This window comes from Schizosaccharomyces osmophilus, chromosome 2, assembly GCF_027921745.1.
Source record: "Schizosaccharomyces osmophilus chromosome 2, complete sequence".
Taxonomy (NCBI): Eukaryota; Fungi; Ascomycota; class Schizosaccharomycetes; order Schizosaccharomycetales; family Schizosaccharomycetaceae; genus Schizosaccharomyces; species Schizosaccharomyces osmophilus.
This window is the reverse complement of record NC_079239.1, coordinates 773,392-790,714: the sequence shown is the minus strand read 5'-3', so window position 1 is coordinate 790,714 and position 17,323 is coordinate 773,392. Positions and strand designations below refer to the sequence as shown.

Below are 17,323 nucleotides of genomic sequence, written 5' to 3'. Positions count from 1 at the left end.
AAAAAAAGAAAACAGAAAAACAAAAAACACTAGTCCGAAAAGAAATCTAAAAGACCTAGGACTTTTAACACACAATCAGAAACAATCAAAAATAAGAATGAATCGCTACGGGGAAAAACACACAATCGGCAATTCACAATCAACAATTGACGAATTCCCAGAAAACTAACGTTCGGCGGGAATGTGTGTGTATATAAATATCTATATATATATATATATATATATGTATATATATATAAAGGATTGGAGGAATATAGGATTGGGGGAAAAAGGGTGATGGGAGAGAACTAAAGGTAAAGAGGAGAAAACGGGTTTTCAAGCCAATTGCTTATTCCAACGTGATTTCGGTTGAAAGGCTCCTCCTAAAGCCTTCAAATAGCAATGGTACTGGTAGGTAGTAGGGAAATGGGAAATTGGACGAGGGACCGCAGGCGGGAAACCAGCGTTTAAGTACTCCGCCGGTTGCGTGGATAAGGTGAGGCAGGAGGCCCTACGTAATAAGAGGTGAGTAACAAAGGACGAAGTAACAATTCAAAGAGGACAGAACGTACGGGTAATAAGCTGTCAATTAAAAAGGCAATATGATATGCCAGCCAATGAGAGGATTGGTGGCTTTCACGACGAGGAGGTGGCCAACCAATTACTACCGAGTATGTCGCCACGGTTAGTCGGAGAAAGTGCTTGAACAGTCTCCTTACCGCTCTAGGTTCCGGATGTAAGCCAATCACAGACGAGTAGAGGGGGTTCAGAGTAGCTATTCGCGAGACTGAAGAAGCCAGATAGAGATTCGATGAACTTTGTCCTTGACAAAGTTTAACGAGCTAGAAAGAGGAGAAGGGGGGGAGGGCTAGTGGCGATACTCCAAGGAACTAGACAAGCCTGGAAGAGGGTCGTTAACGTGGATGACTAAGTGGAGCGATTGACAGGCACCACTGTGCAGTGAACTCGGACGCTTTGAAGAGAGGGGTCCGTTGAGATCTGTCAGAAGGGTCTCTGTTTAGATGGTTGGGTTGAGCGGGTAACAATGGATGGAAGACCAAGTAACAACTCGATTGCACTAGCGGACGACGGGAGACGTAAAATTAATAAAGAGTTTCTCGAGAGTGTTAGGAAGGGAGTGTTGATTTCAGAAGAGCAAAAGTCCAAAAATTGGAAATAAAAAAGAGAAATAGAAAATGAAAATGAAATAAAATGAAATGAAATAATATAAAAAATTTAAAGAAGAAAACTAAAGATACCGTAGAAACGAAAAACGTTGGTGGGGAAACGGTCGGCACTTAAATATAGAAACAAACGACGAGAAGTCTTGTTGGCGAGATGGGGTAGAACAACAATGCAATGCGATTTCAAAAAAGGTAGAGGTTGATTGTATCTTAAAATAGGAAATAGGAAATAACAAATAGAAAAAAGGAAAAAAAATTCATTTTTCCTGTTCTTTGCCGCCCTTTTTATGGTTTCAAGCAACTCCTTCAGATGGTTCCAAGTCCCATTTCATCATGAACCAACACTTTAAAAAGTTAGAGCTACCGTTGGCCCCTGCATTTCTTCCATCATCCGTCCTCGTTTCCGCAATTCGTCTTTTGCCTTTTGTCTTGTAAAAGTGACCTTGTTTTGCCACAGAGTCCACCACTAGGCTACCTCTCCATCAATGTGCCAAGCCTACAGAATTCCCTGGATGACTTCATGGGAGTCTGGCTTGAATCTTTCGATGACCTGCAATCCCTTTGTAAACAATGAATGCATTCCCTCATCCTTCAAGTTGAAACGAGTATAAAAGAAAACTCTTGATTTCATCTAAATTTCAACAATTTATGCCATGCCATGCTCCTACCTCTAGTGGCTCTTTGTCTCTTGTTCAACCGGTTTCCTCGGTCACAATCGTCTGACCTTATTTGACTCGCTCCATTAACAAGGTTTCTTCAACTACGTTGATTGGCTACTTGGCCAAAGGATAGACTCGCCAAGCTTTACCTAGTTTCAAGTTCAGGTACCAACATCGTTGTTTCTCATCGTTCTTCCCATTTGCTTTTGTTTATTTTTTCTTTTCATCATTTCTTTAATCAAAAGTAACTTTGAAAAGTATTTTTCGAAGAATATAAATCTTTCCTTTGTTGCTTGCTGTCAAAGAACTTGCTCAAACATTTCCCCAGTACATACCACCCTACAACTCTTTAGCCCGAGCCAACCTTTCTCTTTCAACTACACTAATTACAAATAACAAACTCGGGCGTTGGCAACCTTCCACTCCCTCCCTATCCCTTCCTTACACACCCTTACAAACACCTAGGTGGCGCCATTAGTCATCGGTAAATCCATCGCTACTAGATCTTATCAAGTGCCAATCAATTGTCTTGCAATTCAACTGCTTATTTTTCACAAGATCGCCGCCCATCTAAGTCGTCAACAACCAAACACCATAACTTTTTTGCCCTTATATAAGCAGTGGTTTGGGCTTTTTTTTTTGGGATTGTTATTAAACGGAGGGTTCCTTGTTCCATTGACTATATTTCCATTCAACGTAATCAACGTTCATCTTTGAACTTTTTTTTTATATAATTTGCGTTTTATTTTGTTGAACGCTTCTTTTCTAATTCCAAAGGATAAATTTGTTGAACACTTTCTTTTCTTTTTCTTTTTTTTTTTTTAAATCGCACATATCCTTCGTGCTGATCTTTCTGAGCTTATTTATTGGTTTTTTCCCTCTGTTATAAGACTTTTGAAATATGTATATTATCCCGAAAACATTATACGACAAGGTCTTCGACAACCACGTTGTTGACAAACAAGAAGATGGCACCTGTTTGCTCTATATCGACCGTCACTTAATCCACGAGGTAACCTCGCCTCAGGCTTTTGAAGGCCTTCGCACTGCTGGCAGAAACGCCCGTCGTCCTGAATTGGCCTTGGCTACCGTCGACCACAATATTCCCACCGATTCCCGCAAGGACTTGAAGGACCTCGAATCCTTCATCCATCAACCCGACTCCCGTATTCAAGTCATGGCCTTAGAGCACAACATCAAGGAGTTTGGCTTGAGTTATTTTGGCATGACCGATCGCCGTCAAGGTATCGTTCACGTTATCGGTCCCGAGCAAGGTTTCACCCTCCCTGCTACCACCTTGGTTTGTGGTGACTCCCACACTTCTACCCACGGCGCTTTTGGTGCTTTGGCTTTTGGTATCGGTACAAGTGAAGTCGAACATGTCTTGGCTACTCAAACCATCTTGCAGCGCAAGAGCAAGAATATGCGTATTCACGTCAGCGGTACCCTCCCCGAAGGACTTGCCTCCAAAGATTTAATGTTGCATATTATCGGTGTGATCGGTACCGCCGGTGGTACTGGTTGCGTCATCGAATTCTGCGGTGAAGCCATCGAGGCTCTTAGTATGGAAGCCCGTATGTCCATGTGCAACATGTCCATCGAAGCCGGTGCCCGTGCTGGTATGATTGCTCCTGACGAGACTACCTTTGAGTATGTCAAGAACCGCCCCTTGGCTCCCAAGGGCGACGATTGGGAACACGCCGTCGCCTATTGGAAGACTTTGGGCTCCGATAAGGGCGCGAAGTATGACATTGAAGTCGAAATTAATGCTGCTGATATCTTGCCCACCGTTACTTGGGGTACTTCTCCTCAAGATGTAATCGCCGTCAACGGCACCGTTCCTAATCCTTTCAAGGTCAACGACGCTGTTCGCGCTGCATCTATCCAACATTCTTTGGAATATATGGGCCTTGAGCCCGATACTCCTATCGCTTCTTATCCCATGGACAAAATCTTCATTGGTTCCTGTACCAATTCACGTATTGAAGATTTGCGTCTTGCCGCTGCTGTTGTCAAGGGTCGCAAGGTCGCTAGCAACATCAAACATGCTATGGTTGTTCCTGGCTCTGGTTTGGTTAAGAAAATGGCCGAAACTGAGGGTCTGGATCAAATCTTTATTGAATCTGGTTTCGACTGGCGTGAAGCCGGTTGTTCCATGTGTCTCGGTATGAACCCTGACCAATTGAAGCCCTACGAACGTTGTGCTTCCACTTCTAATCGTAACTTTGAAGGCCGTCAAGGTGCCAAGGGTCGTACTCATCTTGTTAGTCCCGCTATGGCTGCTGCTGCCGCCGTTAAGGGACATCTCTGCAATGTTCGAGAATTCTTTGGCGATGCCACCACCGGATCCCCTACCGTCATCACCAATAGAAATTATGATCCTTCTCATGATTTCGGTAGTGTTATTTCCCTTGCTGTGGATGATGCCACCGATGCTGTTACGGATTCCGCTGGTATGACTACAAGTGTCGCTGGTGGACCTGGCGCCGCAACCGCTGGTATTCCTGAGTTTACCGTAGTTTCCGGTGTCTCTGCCCCTTTGCCTATTTCAAATGTCGATACAGACAAAATCATTCCTAAGCAATTCTTGAAGACAATCAAGCGTACCGGTCTTGGTAAGTTTGCATTCTACGATCTTCGCTATGATTCCGACGGTAACGAATTGCCTGAATTTGTCTTAAACCGTGAACCCTACCGTAACGCCAGCATTTTGGTCGCACAGGAAAACTTTGGATGTGGTAGCTCGCGTGAACATGCCCCCTGGGCTTTGAATGATTTTGGCATTCGGGTTGTCATTGCTCCTTCTTTTGCTGATATCTTTTTTAACAACTGTTTCAAGAACGGCATGTTGCCTATTCCCTTGCCCGTTGAGCAAGTCGATGAATTGATGGCTGCTGCCGAAAAGGAGTTGGAATTTACTGTTGACTTGCTCAACCAAGTCATTCGCTATGACGATAAGGAGATCAAATTTGAAGTGGAGCCCTTCCGCAAGCATTGTTTGGTTAATGGTCTTGATGACATTGGTCTAACCTTGCAAAAAGCCGCAAAGATTGACGCTTTTGAAGCTGCTAGAGAGGAGAATTTCCCCTGGATGAACATCAAGCGTAGCCGTGCTCGCCTTAGTCCTTCCCGGCCTAAACAGTCTACCGCTGGTCGCAGTGATTGGTAAAAAGCTGAATACTTAGAATAAAAATATTGAGGTTCTGTTTGATGATTACACTATGTTTTTAATTGTTGTTTATTTAGAAATCTTTATTTAATAAAGTTCAGGTTAATGCTATGACAGAGGGTCCATTTTAATCTATATATACAAATAGAATGATCTTTTGAAAAGAAACAACAGGCCAACTACTAGATGCGAATTTGGTTTTTTGTTCAACTATTGCATTCCTAGTCAAGCACTGTACTTTCATTCATTACCAACACCGGCCTACCAGGCACCTGTGCAACTGTGAAACTGAACCCAAGAGCTTTTGTGATTCCAACTGTCTTAATGACTCTGAATCATCCATATCTGATGTTTTATTAAAGAATTTTTATGAGCCCTTTCATTTCTCGTTAAGCTTACGTCATGAGGTAATGGGATATGAGAGCTAGGAAATCTTGAAGAAATTTCCAGTCATCCTTTACCAAAGCCAAATAGAATAAATCGCCAAAAATGACGATTTATTATATGATTGTTTTTATTCTACTGATGATAGAAGTAGTATCATTTGTGATACTTAGCTTGCCATTACCATTGAAGGTGAGAAAAGCTATCTTGAACACCGTCAGTCACTCTCCTATTGCTGGTAAAATAGAACATACTTTGAAGGTAAGTACGACAGAGGGATGGGAAACCAAAAACAAGCAGGCTGGTTATTCAAAGCATGCATCATTTCTGTGAGTGAGTTTGAACTTCGGGTCCATTAGTTGGAACAATAGATTTCTTTTAAAAGTAAATCAATTAGCCATTGATGGACCTGAATATGGAATGATGTTGCTTGATACCCGCTGGCTAGTTATGCTGGATTGCCAGAAAACAAAAAAAAAAAAAAAAAAAAAATTGGGTTGTTGACAGGGAAGAAGACTTCCCTGTGTTCCTTCTCTTTTCGATTTCGTACTAACTGGATATGCTTGTAGATTATGATCATTTGTATTTTAATCTTGTTCTCGGATTCTGTTCGTAGAGTCATTCGTATGAGCTCGGAATTTGAAATGTCTGGTATAGCTGGTGGTTCTGTTGAAAATGCCCGCACTGGATTCAAGGCTGGCCAATTTTATGCTCAAAGAAACTTGTATCTCTGTGGTTCTGCTTTGTTCCTTTCTTTGGTCGTCAACCGTTACTACCTTTCCCTCAAAAGCTTGATCGCTATAGAAGAGAAATTTGAAGCTCTTCAAACTGAAGTCAAATCCGGCAAATCTGATTCTAAATCTTTAGAAGAAGCTGATACTTTGCGCACGAAACTTGAAACTCGTGACAAAGAGTATGCCACTTTGGCCGATAAGTATGCTGAAGCTACCAAGACTTTGGAGAAAAAGAAAGACATTTAAATGGGTTTCATAATTAACTCACTCCTTCCGTTTGTCTCTTATGAGACTTAATTATTCGCCTGAAGTCGTATTTAGTCGGAATTTAACTTTTCTACTTGGTCGGTCTTCTGTCTATATTCTTCTACTTGATTGATTCATTTAGCTTGATATTTTGCTTTGATCTATCTAAAAGCTCTAAAGTTGCTGTAATTTCAATTTACATATTTGAATGAATAAAGTTTTTCATCTACACTATTTTTCATCATGTTTAAATTGACAATAAGCGACATCTTTTGTTCTTTTCCTATATCAATAGACATGTACTATAGTTGAAAAGGCTAAACGAAGCCGTACTCTGCATAAACATCGTAAAGCAAGTTGGCATTATTCTTTCTAGAAGGTAACGCGTAGGTAACATATCCAGAGAATAGGAAGTTGTTTTTCTACAGCAGCAAAATCCAAAACGCGTCGGCCTGGAAGGACCCTTAAGTATGATACTGTAATAAAGATTACAAAAGATATTTGTATATTATTTCGTTTATGGAACATAATTCTTCAAGAGCTTCTCGCTTGAATTCGAAAGAGGAGCCGTCCACGTCGAATACACAGCCAAATGCGCGTCAATTGCTGGGCATACAAGTTCCTCGTCCTATTTCGTTCAAGAATGATCCTTTTGGATTTGATTCCGTTAAAGGAATCCGTTTAAGCTCAACGTTAGAATCAGATTCTTCTGCTTTACGCAGTGGAAATCAAGCATTAAAATTCTGCGCGCCGTATCAAGACAGTTTTGAAAGAATTCTATCCTCCTCTCCACCAGTCGTTAATGAAGGTGAATTTTTGAAAAATGTAGAAGATCCCTCCTTTAACGTTCATTCGAAGCATCCTCTACCTTTATCTGCCTCTTCACCAAAGCAAGTACCTTTGCCTGCTTCGTCTCCTCCTAACTATTCTTCATCTCCCTCCTCTCCAATTCCACTGTCTTCTGTTACAACTTCTTCCATGCATCCTCCTTCATCTTCCAGATTGTCCTCTCGATCCTCGTTCCCAAAAGACGCGACAACTCGACAGTTGGAACGTTTTGTTCCTATCCCTCATGGGAACCTCAAAAAGCGTCTCAGGAAGCGTTCTCCTCGTGAAAACGATGATTTAGATCTCTCCATTCTACATTCTATTCCTAACTCATCGCCTCCGTCGTCAGCATCTGAATCCGAACCCGAATTTGAAGAATCACAGTTACTGTGGAAACTTTCAAAGCGAACAAAGGTTACTCATAGACAGTCAGACTCTTCATTCACATTGGATAACGAAAACCTCGAACCACAGCGTAATGATAAGCATTCATCTGATGGCTCTTCTAGTGATGAAGATTCTGAGAAAAAACAAGTGCTAGACGAAGAACAGCAAAAACGTATGGATGACATGAGACAGTACTATAAGCAAATAGACCAGTACAGCTTTCAGGTGGTCGATGATTGATTTGATCTTGTCTTTTCAGGTGGGCGTTAAAAGATACATCAAGGTAACTTATTTATTTGATTGTCCTATATATTTTGGTTTGAATTCAAAACATCGATGACTTCAATACTAATTACTTTTATAATATTCGTTTAAAACAGCATAAATAATAATCCTCATTTTTAAGCTTTAAAGCTTCATGATAGCATACAATATAATACCCTTTTTACTCAACTTCAATTATGTAATACTTTTTTTTAAAAAGGATCATGCTCAATCCTCTATAATCTTATTTTTTCATGAGGTACCAAAACTAACAAAAATAAACATATAAAGACAAAAAAGAACGTTCTAGCAATTAAGGTAAATTGATTTTGGGTTAATTAGTAACCTTTACGGTTAGTTCTTTTCCTCATCAAGAGTGGTTTCAATAAGTTGTTCAAGACGTTCAATATTTGGTTTGCCAACTTCAATGGAACGACGTTCAGCATCCATAAGACCGTGGAATTCAGCAGGTAACACTTGTGTGTTAAAATCGTATCCAGGGAAAGACTTGAGAGCGAGATTTACAGCGTTATCAAATTTGGCAGGATGAGCTGTGGACAGACAAACATAGGTAATATCAGGAGATGTCTTTAGGCAACGCAAGCCAGTTTCAACACCAACGGCTGTATGGGGGTCAACGACATACTGCTCGGTGTCGTAAATATTCTTGATGGAAGCAATGGTTTCATCGTTACTGACACGCTCACTGATGAAATCACGACGAGCAGTCTCCAAAACTTCGGGACGAACAGCAACAGAGCCATTTTGTTTGAATTCTGACATCCACTTAGCCAAAATGTCAGAGGCCTCAGCATGGGTATGGTTAGGAGCTTCGCAAGTCAATGCCAAATACCACAAATAACGTTCAAAATTTGAAGAAACCAAGATATCCATGGCAGGTGAATAGGTTTCCTTGGCAGACGCAGAAGAATTAGCTGGAGCTACGCTAGAGTCAACCTTTTCGTAACGACCGGACTTGAAGAAACGGTTGAGGATATCGTTCTCATTAGTAGCGATAACAAGCTTGTCAGCAGGAACACCCATACGCTTGGCATAGTAACCAGCCAAAATATCGCCGAAATTACCGGTAGGAACAACGAAGCGAACGTGGTCAGCCTTACCAGCCTTGACAGTCAAAAGATAAGCATAGACGTAGTAAGTAATTTGAGAAAGGATACGGGCCCAATTGATCGAATTCACGGCACCAATGTGATGCTTTTTGTTGAATTCAACATCACCAAATACTTGCTTGACGATATCCTGGCAGTCATCGAAGACACCGTCTACAATGACGTTGTGGACATTCTTATCCAACACACTAGTCATCTGAGCCTCCTGAATAGGAGAAATGCGTCCCTTAGGGAATAAGATGAAAACGGAAACATCCTTCTTTCCACGAAGACCATAGATGGCAGCACTTCCAGTATCACCAGAAGTGGCACCAACAACAGTAAGATGGTCACGTTCCTCTAAGGGCTTGTCACCATTCTTACGAGTCAAAAAGAATTCAAAAAGGTTACCAAGAAATTGCAAGGCAACATCCTTGAAAGCAAAGGTTGGACCGTGAAAAAGTTCAAGAACATCAAGGCCATTTTTCAAATTCTTGATTGGTGTAGTCTCAGGATGACGGAAGGTAGAATAAGAGCGATTGATTATGTCCTTCAAGGCATCAGCGGGTATCTCTTCCCGAGGAACGTATAAGGACATAATTTCGAAAGCAACTTCTGGAAAGCTCTTGTTCTTCCAATCCTCGACCCAATTCTTAGGAAACTGAGGAATTTCGTCTGGAATAAACAAACCGCCATCACTGGCCAATCCCTTCAACTAGTACCATTCGTTAGAAATTGAGCAAAACTAAATATGAGTATTCATTCTAACATACCACAGCATCCTCAAAAGAGAAGTTTGAAGATCCACCACGAGTAGACAAATAAGTTATATGGCTTGACATTTCTAAATTTCCAACTCGGAGTTGTTGGTTTTCGGAGGATTTTTTTTTTATACAGGAAGAGGCAGCGTCGAAGGCAAACCTCCTTCTGATCGTCGTTACATTTCGGTATCTGACATCAATCATTATACCTCGTTAACAAGATCGAGGTAAACACTGGTCGATATCTTGAACAAGATCCAGGACTGAGGCAATTTGAAAAGGTTTTTGCCATGTAAGGAAAGTGTCAACAATGATTTGTTGGTTTAAAGATTATAAAGAAGTAGATTGCTTGTAATTTTGGTAAAGATGGGTTTATTCGATTTACATAAACTGTTTATAGTACCAGGAAAACGGTTTAGTGACATTCATTCTTTCTTTTCAAAGGATTACTTTCTAGGGAATCCCCCTTCTTAACTTTCAACTTTCGGTTCGATAGAAATCTGTGCGAAAGTAAAGATGAAAACAAAAGTTGCTCCAAGGATTTGTATTACTCCAGCAGGGGAATGGTTGTTCTGGACTAAGTATTGTCGCTTTTCAGGTTGTATATTCTTTCATAAGTTATTATACAGAGTAAGAACGGCAAGGATGATAAAATAATTTACGAGCAGCTTAACTGATCATAGTACTGTACGATCGAAGATTTCACCGGGTTTGACAAAAATAGAAGAGTTGATATTAGACATAAAATTTATGTATGTATGTGAAAGCATTAAAGAAACGGAATTTACGACGCGAACTATCTATTATCCATCAGAAGCATCAAGCTGAAACACCATAAGAACGGAAAAACAATAAAAATAAAAATATAAGGATCCGACTAGCAATTCTAATGGATTAGAGAATAAAGCCAACGTATCAGTATCATAAGAATTCATGAAGAGCAAAGAAACAATACCAAGCCAATAAAAAGACGACGTCATGAATCAAGTATCAAAAAGGGAAAACACAAGGTGAAAATAATGTGTCGAATACGACGGATAAAATAGATTAACAGCAACGCTTCACAGAGTGGTCGTTTCCTAAATCGACGTTGTTCCCCTGATTGTTGAATTCATGCTCGGCATCAATCTTTTGCTTTTTAATCTCACGAGCAAGCGTAAAGAAGGCTTCCTCCACATTGACATTTGTCTTGGCACTAGCTTCCAAAAATCTTACTCCAAGTTCATCAGCCAAAGCTTTTCCTTGTTCAAACGAAACTTGTCTTTGATCCTCGCAATCACACTTGTTACCAACTAAAATTTTGTACACATTTTCACTGGCATGCTGTTCCACATTGCTGAACCATGTTCGGATGTTGTCAAAAGACTTTTTGTCTGTAACATCATACAATAATAAAATACCCATTGCTCCGCGATAATATGCAGTTGTAATTGTGCGGAATCGTTCTTGGCCGGCCGTGTCCCATATTTGTAGTTTAATGCGCTTACCATCAAGTTCAATGGTGCGAATCTTGAAATCAATCCCGATCGTTGTGATAAAAGATGGCGTGAAGGAATCCTCGGAAAACCGTAAAAGAAGACATGATTTACCTACTCCTGAGTCTCCAATAAGAAGCAATTTTATTAAATAATCGTAGGATTTTGTTGACATAGTAGGGAGTTGCTTTTGACAAGGTCGACGGTGGTGAAAGTCCTTGGAAGCTTCGAAAGAGTCGATGTAATGAATATTTTAAAATACATGAAACACATCTAAAATAATGTGTTTTTTCTTATTTGTGTATTTGAATTAATGTATATGTGCTGAAAAGTAATTTGGGCTATTCAAAATGTTTTTTGTCCGTAGAAAAGACGTATGGAAAAGGAAAAAGTTTTCATTATACATTTGATTATTCTCATGCATCAGAACGCTTTATGACTGATCACTCTCTGGTTGCTTCTATCAAGCCCAAGAGCAGTAATGACAAAGTAAATATTTACCAAGAGATGAGTAGCAGGGTTTCCGCAATACGCAAGTATAAATAAAGTAGTTTTCTTCATGTTCGCGAATCCTAAAGAGGCTCATAAGCCATCCAAATTTAATGGCAACTTCTATTACCAAAGCTCATTTTTTGTACTCTGAAGTCACGTAGTTCTTTGAAAAATAAACCTATAAGAACACCAGCCTTAGTAAGAGAAATCTTTTTAAGCAAAGTAAATTGTTAGTAATAGTAAATTAGCTGAAGCGAGGAACGAATTCCTCCACACCTTCTCGTTCATCGAAGTCTCACTTAATTACTGTACTCATCTGATAATTGAGACGAAAGGACGATGTTACTTTTAGAGTGTTTTTATTCTCAAGGAAATGAATTCACGCCAATTCACATTTTCAATAAATTCTAGGTTTCTAAGATTTCATTTCAATGCCAAGCTTTTAAGAAAAACATTTCGTAAAAGAACGCCAACGAGAAACCGTTGTGACGAACGGTAGAGAATATTCTCAGCTCACCTCTATAATTCTTTTTTCTCAGCTTTAAGAAAACAAAACAAACCTACTACCTTGATAAAGGATTGCTTCTGTACAAATTCATTTCAATATTGATTGGTATTTATTGTGTAGATATTTACATAATAGCAAAGCTGCTTCCAATATTGTTAAGTTTAAAAAACGTTGTACTACGAGAACCTAAAAATAATTACCAAATTCACAGTAACATTCATTAATTGAGCGTTGAGACGCGTTTCGTAAACAAACGACCTCTCCATTAGCTTGCACATAAAGAAGGGTGAATTTCTTGGCTCAACACCCATTTTCTTTGGATAAATGATTTTGCATACATTTTTTTAATTCCTTCTGAGGTATTCCCTTTAAAAAAATCAAAAAGTTTTTTCCTAACAGCATAAACCTAGTTTCAGAAGGTCAAGAGTACAAGAACAGCAAAGGACTGATTCTGTTCATTTTGCTCACTTTATTTGTATTTATTTTTTTGGGTACACGTCCATGAACGTGAATTCAACTTATTATCGGTGACGCGCCCATGTCTTCGGATGATGACTTGGACTTTGCAGACATCAATGTAAATGATATCTTTCAAGGCGTGAATCTGGACGAGATCGAGAAGCAAGCTCAAAAACAAGTGTTTTCTCAGAGACCCGCCCAGATTTCGTCTCCAAGCGTTCAAACGACCCTTGTAAACCCGTTGGACTCACAGGTCCCGTTGTCTCAAACAATAGACTATGAAAGTCTGGGTGCTGATGACCTTCAAAAGCAATTACTAATAAGAGGCGGTGAGAATGCAATTCTACGCTCAAATATCGCCAAACAAGCAGAACAAAACAACTTGACGCTAGAGTCTCTAAACAGGTCTATTCATCAGCAGCAAGAATCTTATCAAAAAAAGCTGGAAGAACTTCAAAAGGAGATTGAGTATGCGAAAACGAAATCTCTGTTTCATGAGCGGGAAGCCCAAGAAGCCGTGGAGTCCATGAAGAAACTGCAACGGGATCCGAAACCATCATCAGTTTCACTGGGGTCTTCTCAAAGAACCAGCACAGATGGTTTTCCAAGCGTGGACCATTTGTTTCCTTCTACCTCTCAGGCAGATCCAACTCATAGAGCGAAAACAGCACCAAAAGCAGGGACACTAAAGAAAAAACGAAAAGTATCATTACCACAGCATGTAGAGGGGGCAAAGTCGAAAGAATCGAATGCGCAGCACGAAACGTCTTTTCCGATGCATTCCGACAAAATGATACAAGAGCTGTTTGTTTTCCAAAAAAGAGAGGAAATTTTGTTTTTGTCTCGAAATCTGACAAATATTTTGAATTGTTACTCACTTTTGTTTGAGGAATTCAAATCCTTTCCTTCCTGTTTTAAACTTTATGGATCGTTATGCAACTACATATACAATTCTGATCTATCATCAGAGTATGACGAATATCAAAATTCTGTTATTCAAGCTATTGCCAGCCTTATTCAAATGGCCACCAACAACGAGGTTTTTGGACCACTACGCGGCCTTGTTCAACTCTTGGAGGGCCTTGTTTTCTTTGATCCTGACAGTTGTGTTTTACTCTTACATGCGCGCATTCCAGCTTTGGTCGGTAATGCTATCATTGTCATTGCTTCTAAAAGTGATGCCAATTCCTTAAAAGATCTTCAACCTCTCGCCCAATTTTTGCGATTCTATATGCCGGTTGTGTCCGATTTAGCCCCATCCAAATTTGAGGAAGTATCTGGACAAGTAAAGCATGAAGTATTTCAGCATTGCTTACAAATTCATGATTCGTTTGTTTTAATCAAAGAAGGGATATTGTTGCTCATGAGTTCCATGACAGTTTCTTATTGTGCATCCATTAAATTTGTAAACACAGACGAAACAGGGCGAGATTTGATATTTCGGTTGATTACTACAATTTCTAATATATTTGTGGAACCTACACGAGAAGAGAATGATGTCTATTCCATTTTAAAATGGAAAGAGATTCATCGCACGATTTTATCCCTGTTTACGAATTTTTTACAAAAGAACCGAACGATCACAACTGAAGTCCTTCGCAATTGTTATCCAGTAATACCTTCCTTTGCTCTTGGTTTATGTTGGTACCATCATCGGCTGCTGAGTGCTATGTTTGACACAGCAGATACCGCTGAAATATTAATGTCCATTATTCGACTTTTGTATTTAATCGCTCCGGCTGACTTGTCTTCCCGACTCATGAGCGCCGGAAACGGCCTCCATTCAAGGTTCATTTATTCCTTGGCTTCGTGTACTTTTGGCGATTTGGAAAACCACTTATTTGGTGACGACGCGTCAGAAACTGCTTCTTTAGGTTCTCAACTATTGGAAATTTGCTTGTCTCCAGAAGAATTGGAGCAATTGTACAACAATTTTTGATTTTTGATTTTTTATCATCTTCATGTTTTCATGAAAATCAAAATATTTTCTTTTCCACCAAGTTTTTTTTGCACACATTCTCTTTACGTCCACAAATTTATAGATAATTAATTATACATTGCCAATAATTTTCTATCGTCAATGAATGTAAATTCTTATTCAATTACCTTGTTCCTAAACCATTATAACTAGAATAATATAAAAAAGATCATTAAAAAGGGGACATCGCAGTGCAATCATAGTCAATAAAACTTCATTGATCATGCCTCGCACACATACAAAAGTTGAAAGAAGGCTCGGGGATAAAAAGCAAAAGGAAAGTTTCGAGGATGAAATACATGCTTTACTGTCCTCAAAATCAATTCTTGATATTCTAAAAAGTTTAGATGGGAAGATCCATGCCAAGGTTGATATGGACAGACTTGGTTTGAGTGTAGTTGGTCAAACCATATGAACCAAGCTCACGGCCAATACCACTCTCCTTGTAACCACCGAAAGGAATTTGGTGATGCAAAAGGTTATAGCAGTTGATCCAGACAGTACCAGCTTCCAAGCGGTTGCTGACCTTAACGGCGTTGCGGAGGTCGTTGGTGTGAACACCAGCAGCCAAACCGAAGGTGCTGTTGTTACCACGACGGACAGCTTCTTCAACAGTCTTGAACTTGATGATGGCCAAGACAGGACCAAAGATTTCTTCCTTACCGACAGCCATGTCTTCGGTAACGCCAGACAAAACAGTGGGTTCAACAAAGTAACCAATGTGACCATGGGGCTTACCACCAACCTCAAGCTTAGCACCGTGTTGAATACCACTCTCGATGTAACCGATGATACGCTCGTATTGTTGCTTGGAAACTTGAGCACCTTGGAAAGTTTCCTCGTCGAAAGGATCACCGACCTTCAAAGACTTGGCCTTGTTAACGACGCGTTTGACAAACTCGTCATAAACGTTTTCTTGGACGTAGACACGACTACCAGCACAGCAAACTTGACCAGAGTTGTAAAAGATACCAAAGTTAACCCAAACGGCAGCTTCCTCTAAATCGGCATCGTCGAAAACGATGTTAGGGGACTTACCACCGAGTTCAAGAGTAACCTTCTTCAAGTTGGAAGCAGCGGCGGAACGCATAACCATACGGCCGACACCAGTGGAACCAGTAAAGGCAATCTTGTCAATGTCCATATGGCAAGCCATGGCATTACCACAACGACGGCCATCACCGCTAAGAACGTTGACGACACCGGGAGGGAAACCAGCGGGCTCGATGAATTGAGTGAGGACGAGAGCAGACAAAGGAGTCAACTCAGCGGTCTTCAAGATGACTGTGTTACCACAAGCGACGGCAGGACCGATCTTCCAAGCGCACATGAGGAAGGGAAAGTTCCAAGGGATAATTTGACCGCAGACACCAATGGGTTCATGGCGGGTATAAGCGAAACGAGTGACATCGGTCTCAATAGTTTGACCATAATCCTTATCGGCCCAACCACCGTAGTAACGGAAACAGTTAGCAGCACCTTGGACATCGCCGCGAGCCAAAGTGATACTCTTACCGTTGTCGAGAGTTTCAATGGAAGCGAGATATTCCAAGTTTTGCTCAATAAAGTCGGCCAATTTGGTCAAACAGCGACCACGTTCAGCACTAGAGAATCTGCGCCAGGGAGCATCGTTTTGGAAAGCAGCACGAGCAGCCTTGACAGCAATATCGACGTCCTCTTCGTCGGCATCGACGACTTCGCAGATGAGTTTCTCAGTAGAAGGAGAGAAGACCTTGACACGGCCGCCATTGACTGCGTCGACGTGCTTGTTGTTAATGAACAAACCAACGGGTTGTTCGTACTTCTTGCCAGAAGGAATGTCGACTTGGACGTTGGGGATTTCACGAACAGTAGTCATCTTGCAAATATGTAGTGAGCAAAAACGAAATAGATACAATAAATTGAAAAATGGAAGTGGAAAAGAATGCCAGAAACAAAACCAAATAAGGAAAAGATAGGAAAGATGACTATGCTAAATCAAGCAATCGATACAGATAGTCAGGGAAGAAACGCGAAAAAAAAAGTTCAAGCCTTTTTTCCTAAATTTTCTCTAAAAAAAGAGTACAGGTTGTGAATTTTATATAGAAAGGGGAGAAAAGTCAACGAAAGCGGATACCCAAAATTCGTTGCTAAAAGAAAAATAAAAAAAAAAAAAACTAAAAAAACCTAGAGATTCGTCTTCTCTAAATACAAGAAATTAAATATAAAATAAATGCACAGAGCTTGGATAGTAGACTTCTAACATGGCAGCGATGGGTCTTTTATATCATCTATGAAGTTTCATGATTGGTCGATTCATCAAGCAACATTCAAACGAATAGAACAAAAAGTGGCACCAACCATGACTCAGAGGGGGGAGAAAGATGTCTGAGATGGCCACAATTCAAAGGGCGAAACCTGACACCACTTTGACATCACGCTGTATGACACACGTCGTCACCAATCAACGATCTTTTCTTAGCCAATTAAAAAAGCATACGTAACCCCTATGCAATGACTAATCCAAACTGACTTCATAGTCAGCCTTTTAAGCTTTCCGTGAATGAAAAAAAGTGGAGGTAACCCTTTAGGAGAGAAGAAGGTTCAGAAGGTTTGCAAGTAGCGACCAAGAAAACCCAAGGAAAAAGGTTCGGGCGAGCAAAGTCGCAGTTCAAAGTTTCGTTTGATTCCTCATCCGCATTGTGCTTAAGGTTGGCGGAAAGCGATT

General features: G+C 40.4%; 7 protein-coding genes across 7 annotated transcripts; 4 read left to right on the top strand and 3 right to left on the bottom strand.

Moving 5' to 3' along the window:
* Positions 1 to 2,723: 2,723 nt before the first annotated feature.
* Positions 2,724 to 4,991, top strand: leu2 (3-isopropylmalate dehydratase Leu2; the record flags this gene model as incomplete). Its single annotated transcript, XM_056181670.1, has 1 exon — positions 2,724 to 4,991. One exon carries the CDS (start codon positions 2,724 to 2,726, stop codon positions 4,989 to 4,991), a length of 2,268 nt encoding a protein of 755 aa, XP_056038124.1.
* Positions 4,992 to 5,480: 489 nt separating this feature from the next.
* SOMG_02878 (bcap family-like protein) lies at positions 5,481 to 6,355 on the top strand (the record flags this gene model as incomplete). The annotated part of the gene is made up of 2 exons (XM_056181669.1): positions 5,481 to 5,636; positions 5,945 to 6,355. 2 exons carry the CDS (start codon positions 5,481 to 5,483, stop codon positions 6,353 to 6,355), a joined length of 567 nt encoding a protein of 188 aa, XP_056038123.1.
* A 519-nt stretch (positions 6,356 to 6,874) lies between these two features.
* SOMG_02877 (Schizosaccharomyces specific protein) lies at positions 6,875 to 7,810 on the top strand (the record flags this gene model as incomplete). Its single annotated transcript, XM_056181668.1, has 1 exon — positions 6,875 to 7,810. The coding sequence occupies one exon, from the start codon at positions 6,875 to 6,877 to the stop codon at positions 7,808 to 7,810; it is 936 nt and encodes a 311-aa protein (XP_056037809.1).
* Positions 7,811 to 8,188: 378 nt separating this feature from the next.
* SOMG_02876 (threonine synthase) lies at positions 8,189 to 9,785 on the bottom strand (the record flags this gene model as incomplete). Its single annotated transcript, XM_056181667.1, has 2 exons — positions 8,189 to 9,658; positions 9,717 to 9,785. 2 exons carry the CDS (start codon positions 9,783 to 9,785, stop codon positions 8,189 to 8,191), a joined length of 1,539 nt encoding a protein of 512 aa, XP_056037803.1.
* A 966-nt stretch (positions 9,786 to 10,751) lies between these two features.
* On the bottom strand, positions 10,752 to 11,354 carry ypt2 (GTPase Ypt2; the record flags this gene model as incomplete). The annotated part of the gene is made up of 1 exon (XM_056181666.1): positions 10,752 to 11,354. One exon carries the CDS (start codon positions 11,352 to 11,354, stop codon positions 10,752 to 10,754), a length of 603 nt encoding a protein of 200 aa, XP_056037729.1.
* Positions 11,355 to 12,717: 1,363 nt separating this feature from the next.
* On the top strand, positions 12,718 to 14,577 carry rad26 (ATRIP, ATR checkpoint kinase regulatory subunit Rad26; the record flags this gene model as incomplete). Its single annotated transcript, XM_056181665.1, has 1 exon — positions 12,718 to 14,577. The coding sequence occupies one exon, from the start codon at positions 12,718 to 12,720 to the stop codon at positions 14,575 to 14,577; it is 1,860 nt and encodes a 619-aa protein (XP_056037726.1).
* Positions 14,578 to 14,959: 382 nt separating this feature from the next.
* atd1 (aldehyde dehydrogenase) lies at positions 14,960 to 16,474 on the bottom strand (the record flags this gene model as incomplete). The annotated part of the gene is made up of 1 exon (XM_056181664.1): positions 14,960 to 16,474. The coding sequence occupies one exon, from the start codon at positions 16,472 to 16,474 to the stop codon at positions 14,960 to 14,962; it is 1,515 nt and encodes a 504-aa protein (XP_056037746.1).
* Between the last annotated feature and the right edge of the window lie 849 nt (positions 16,475 to 17,323).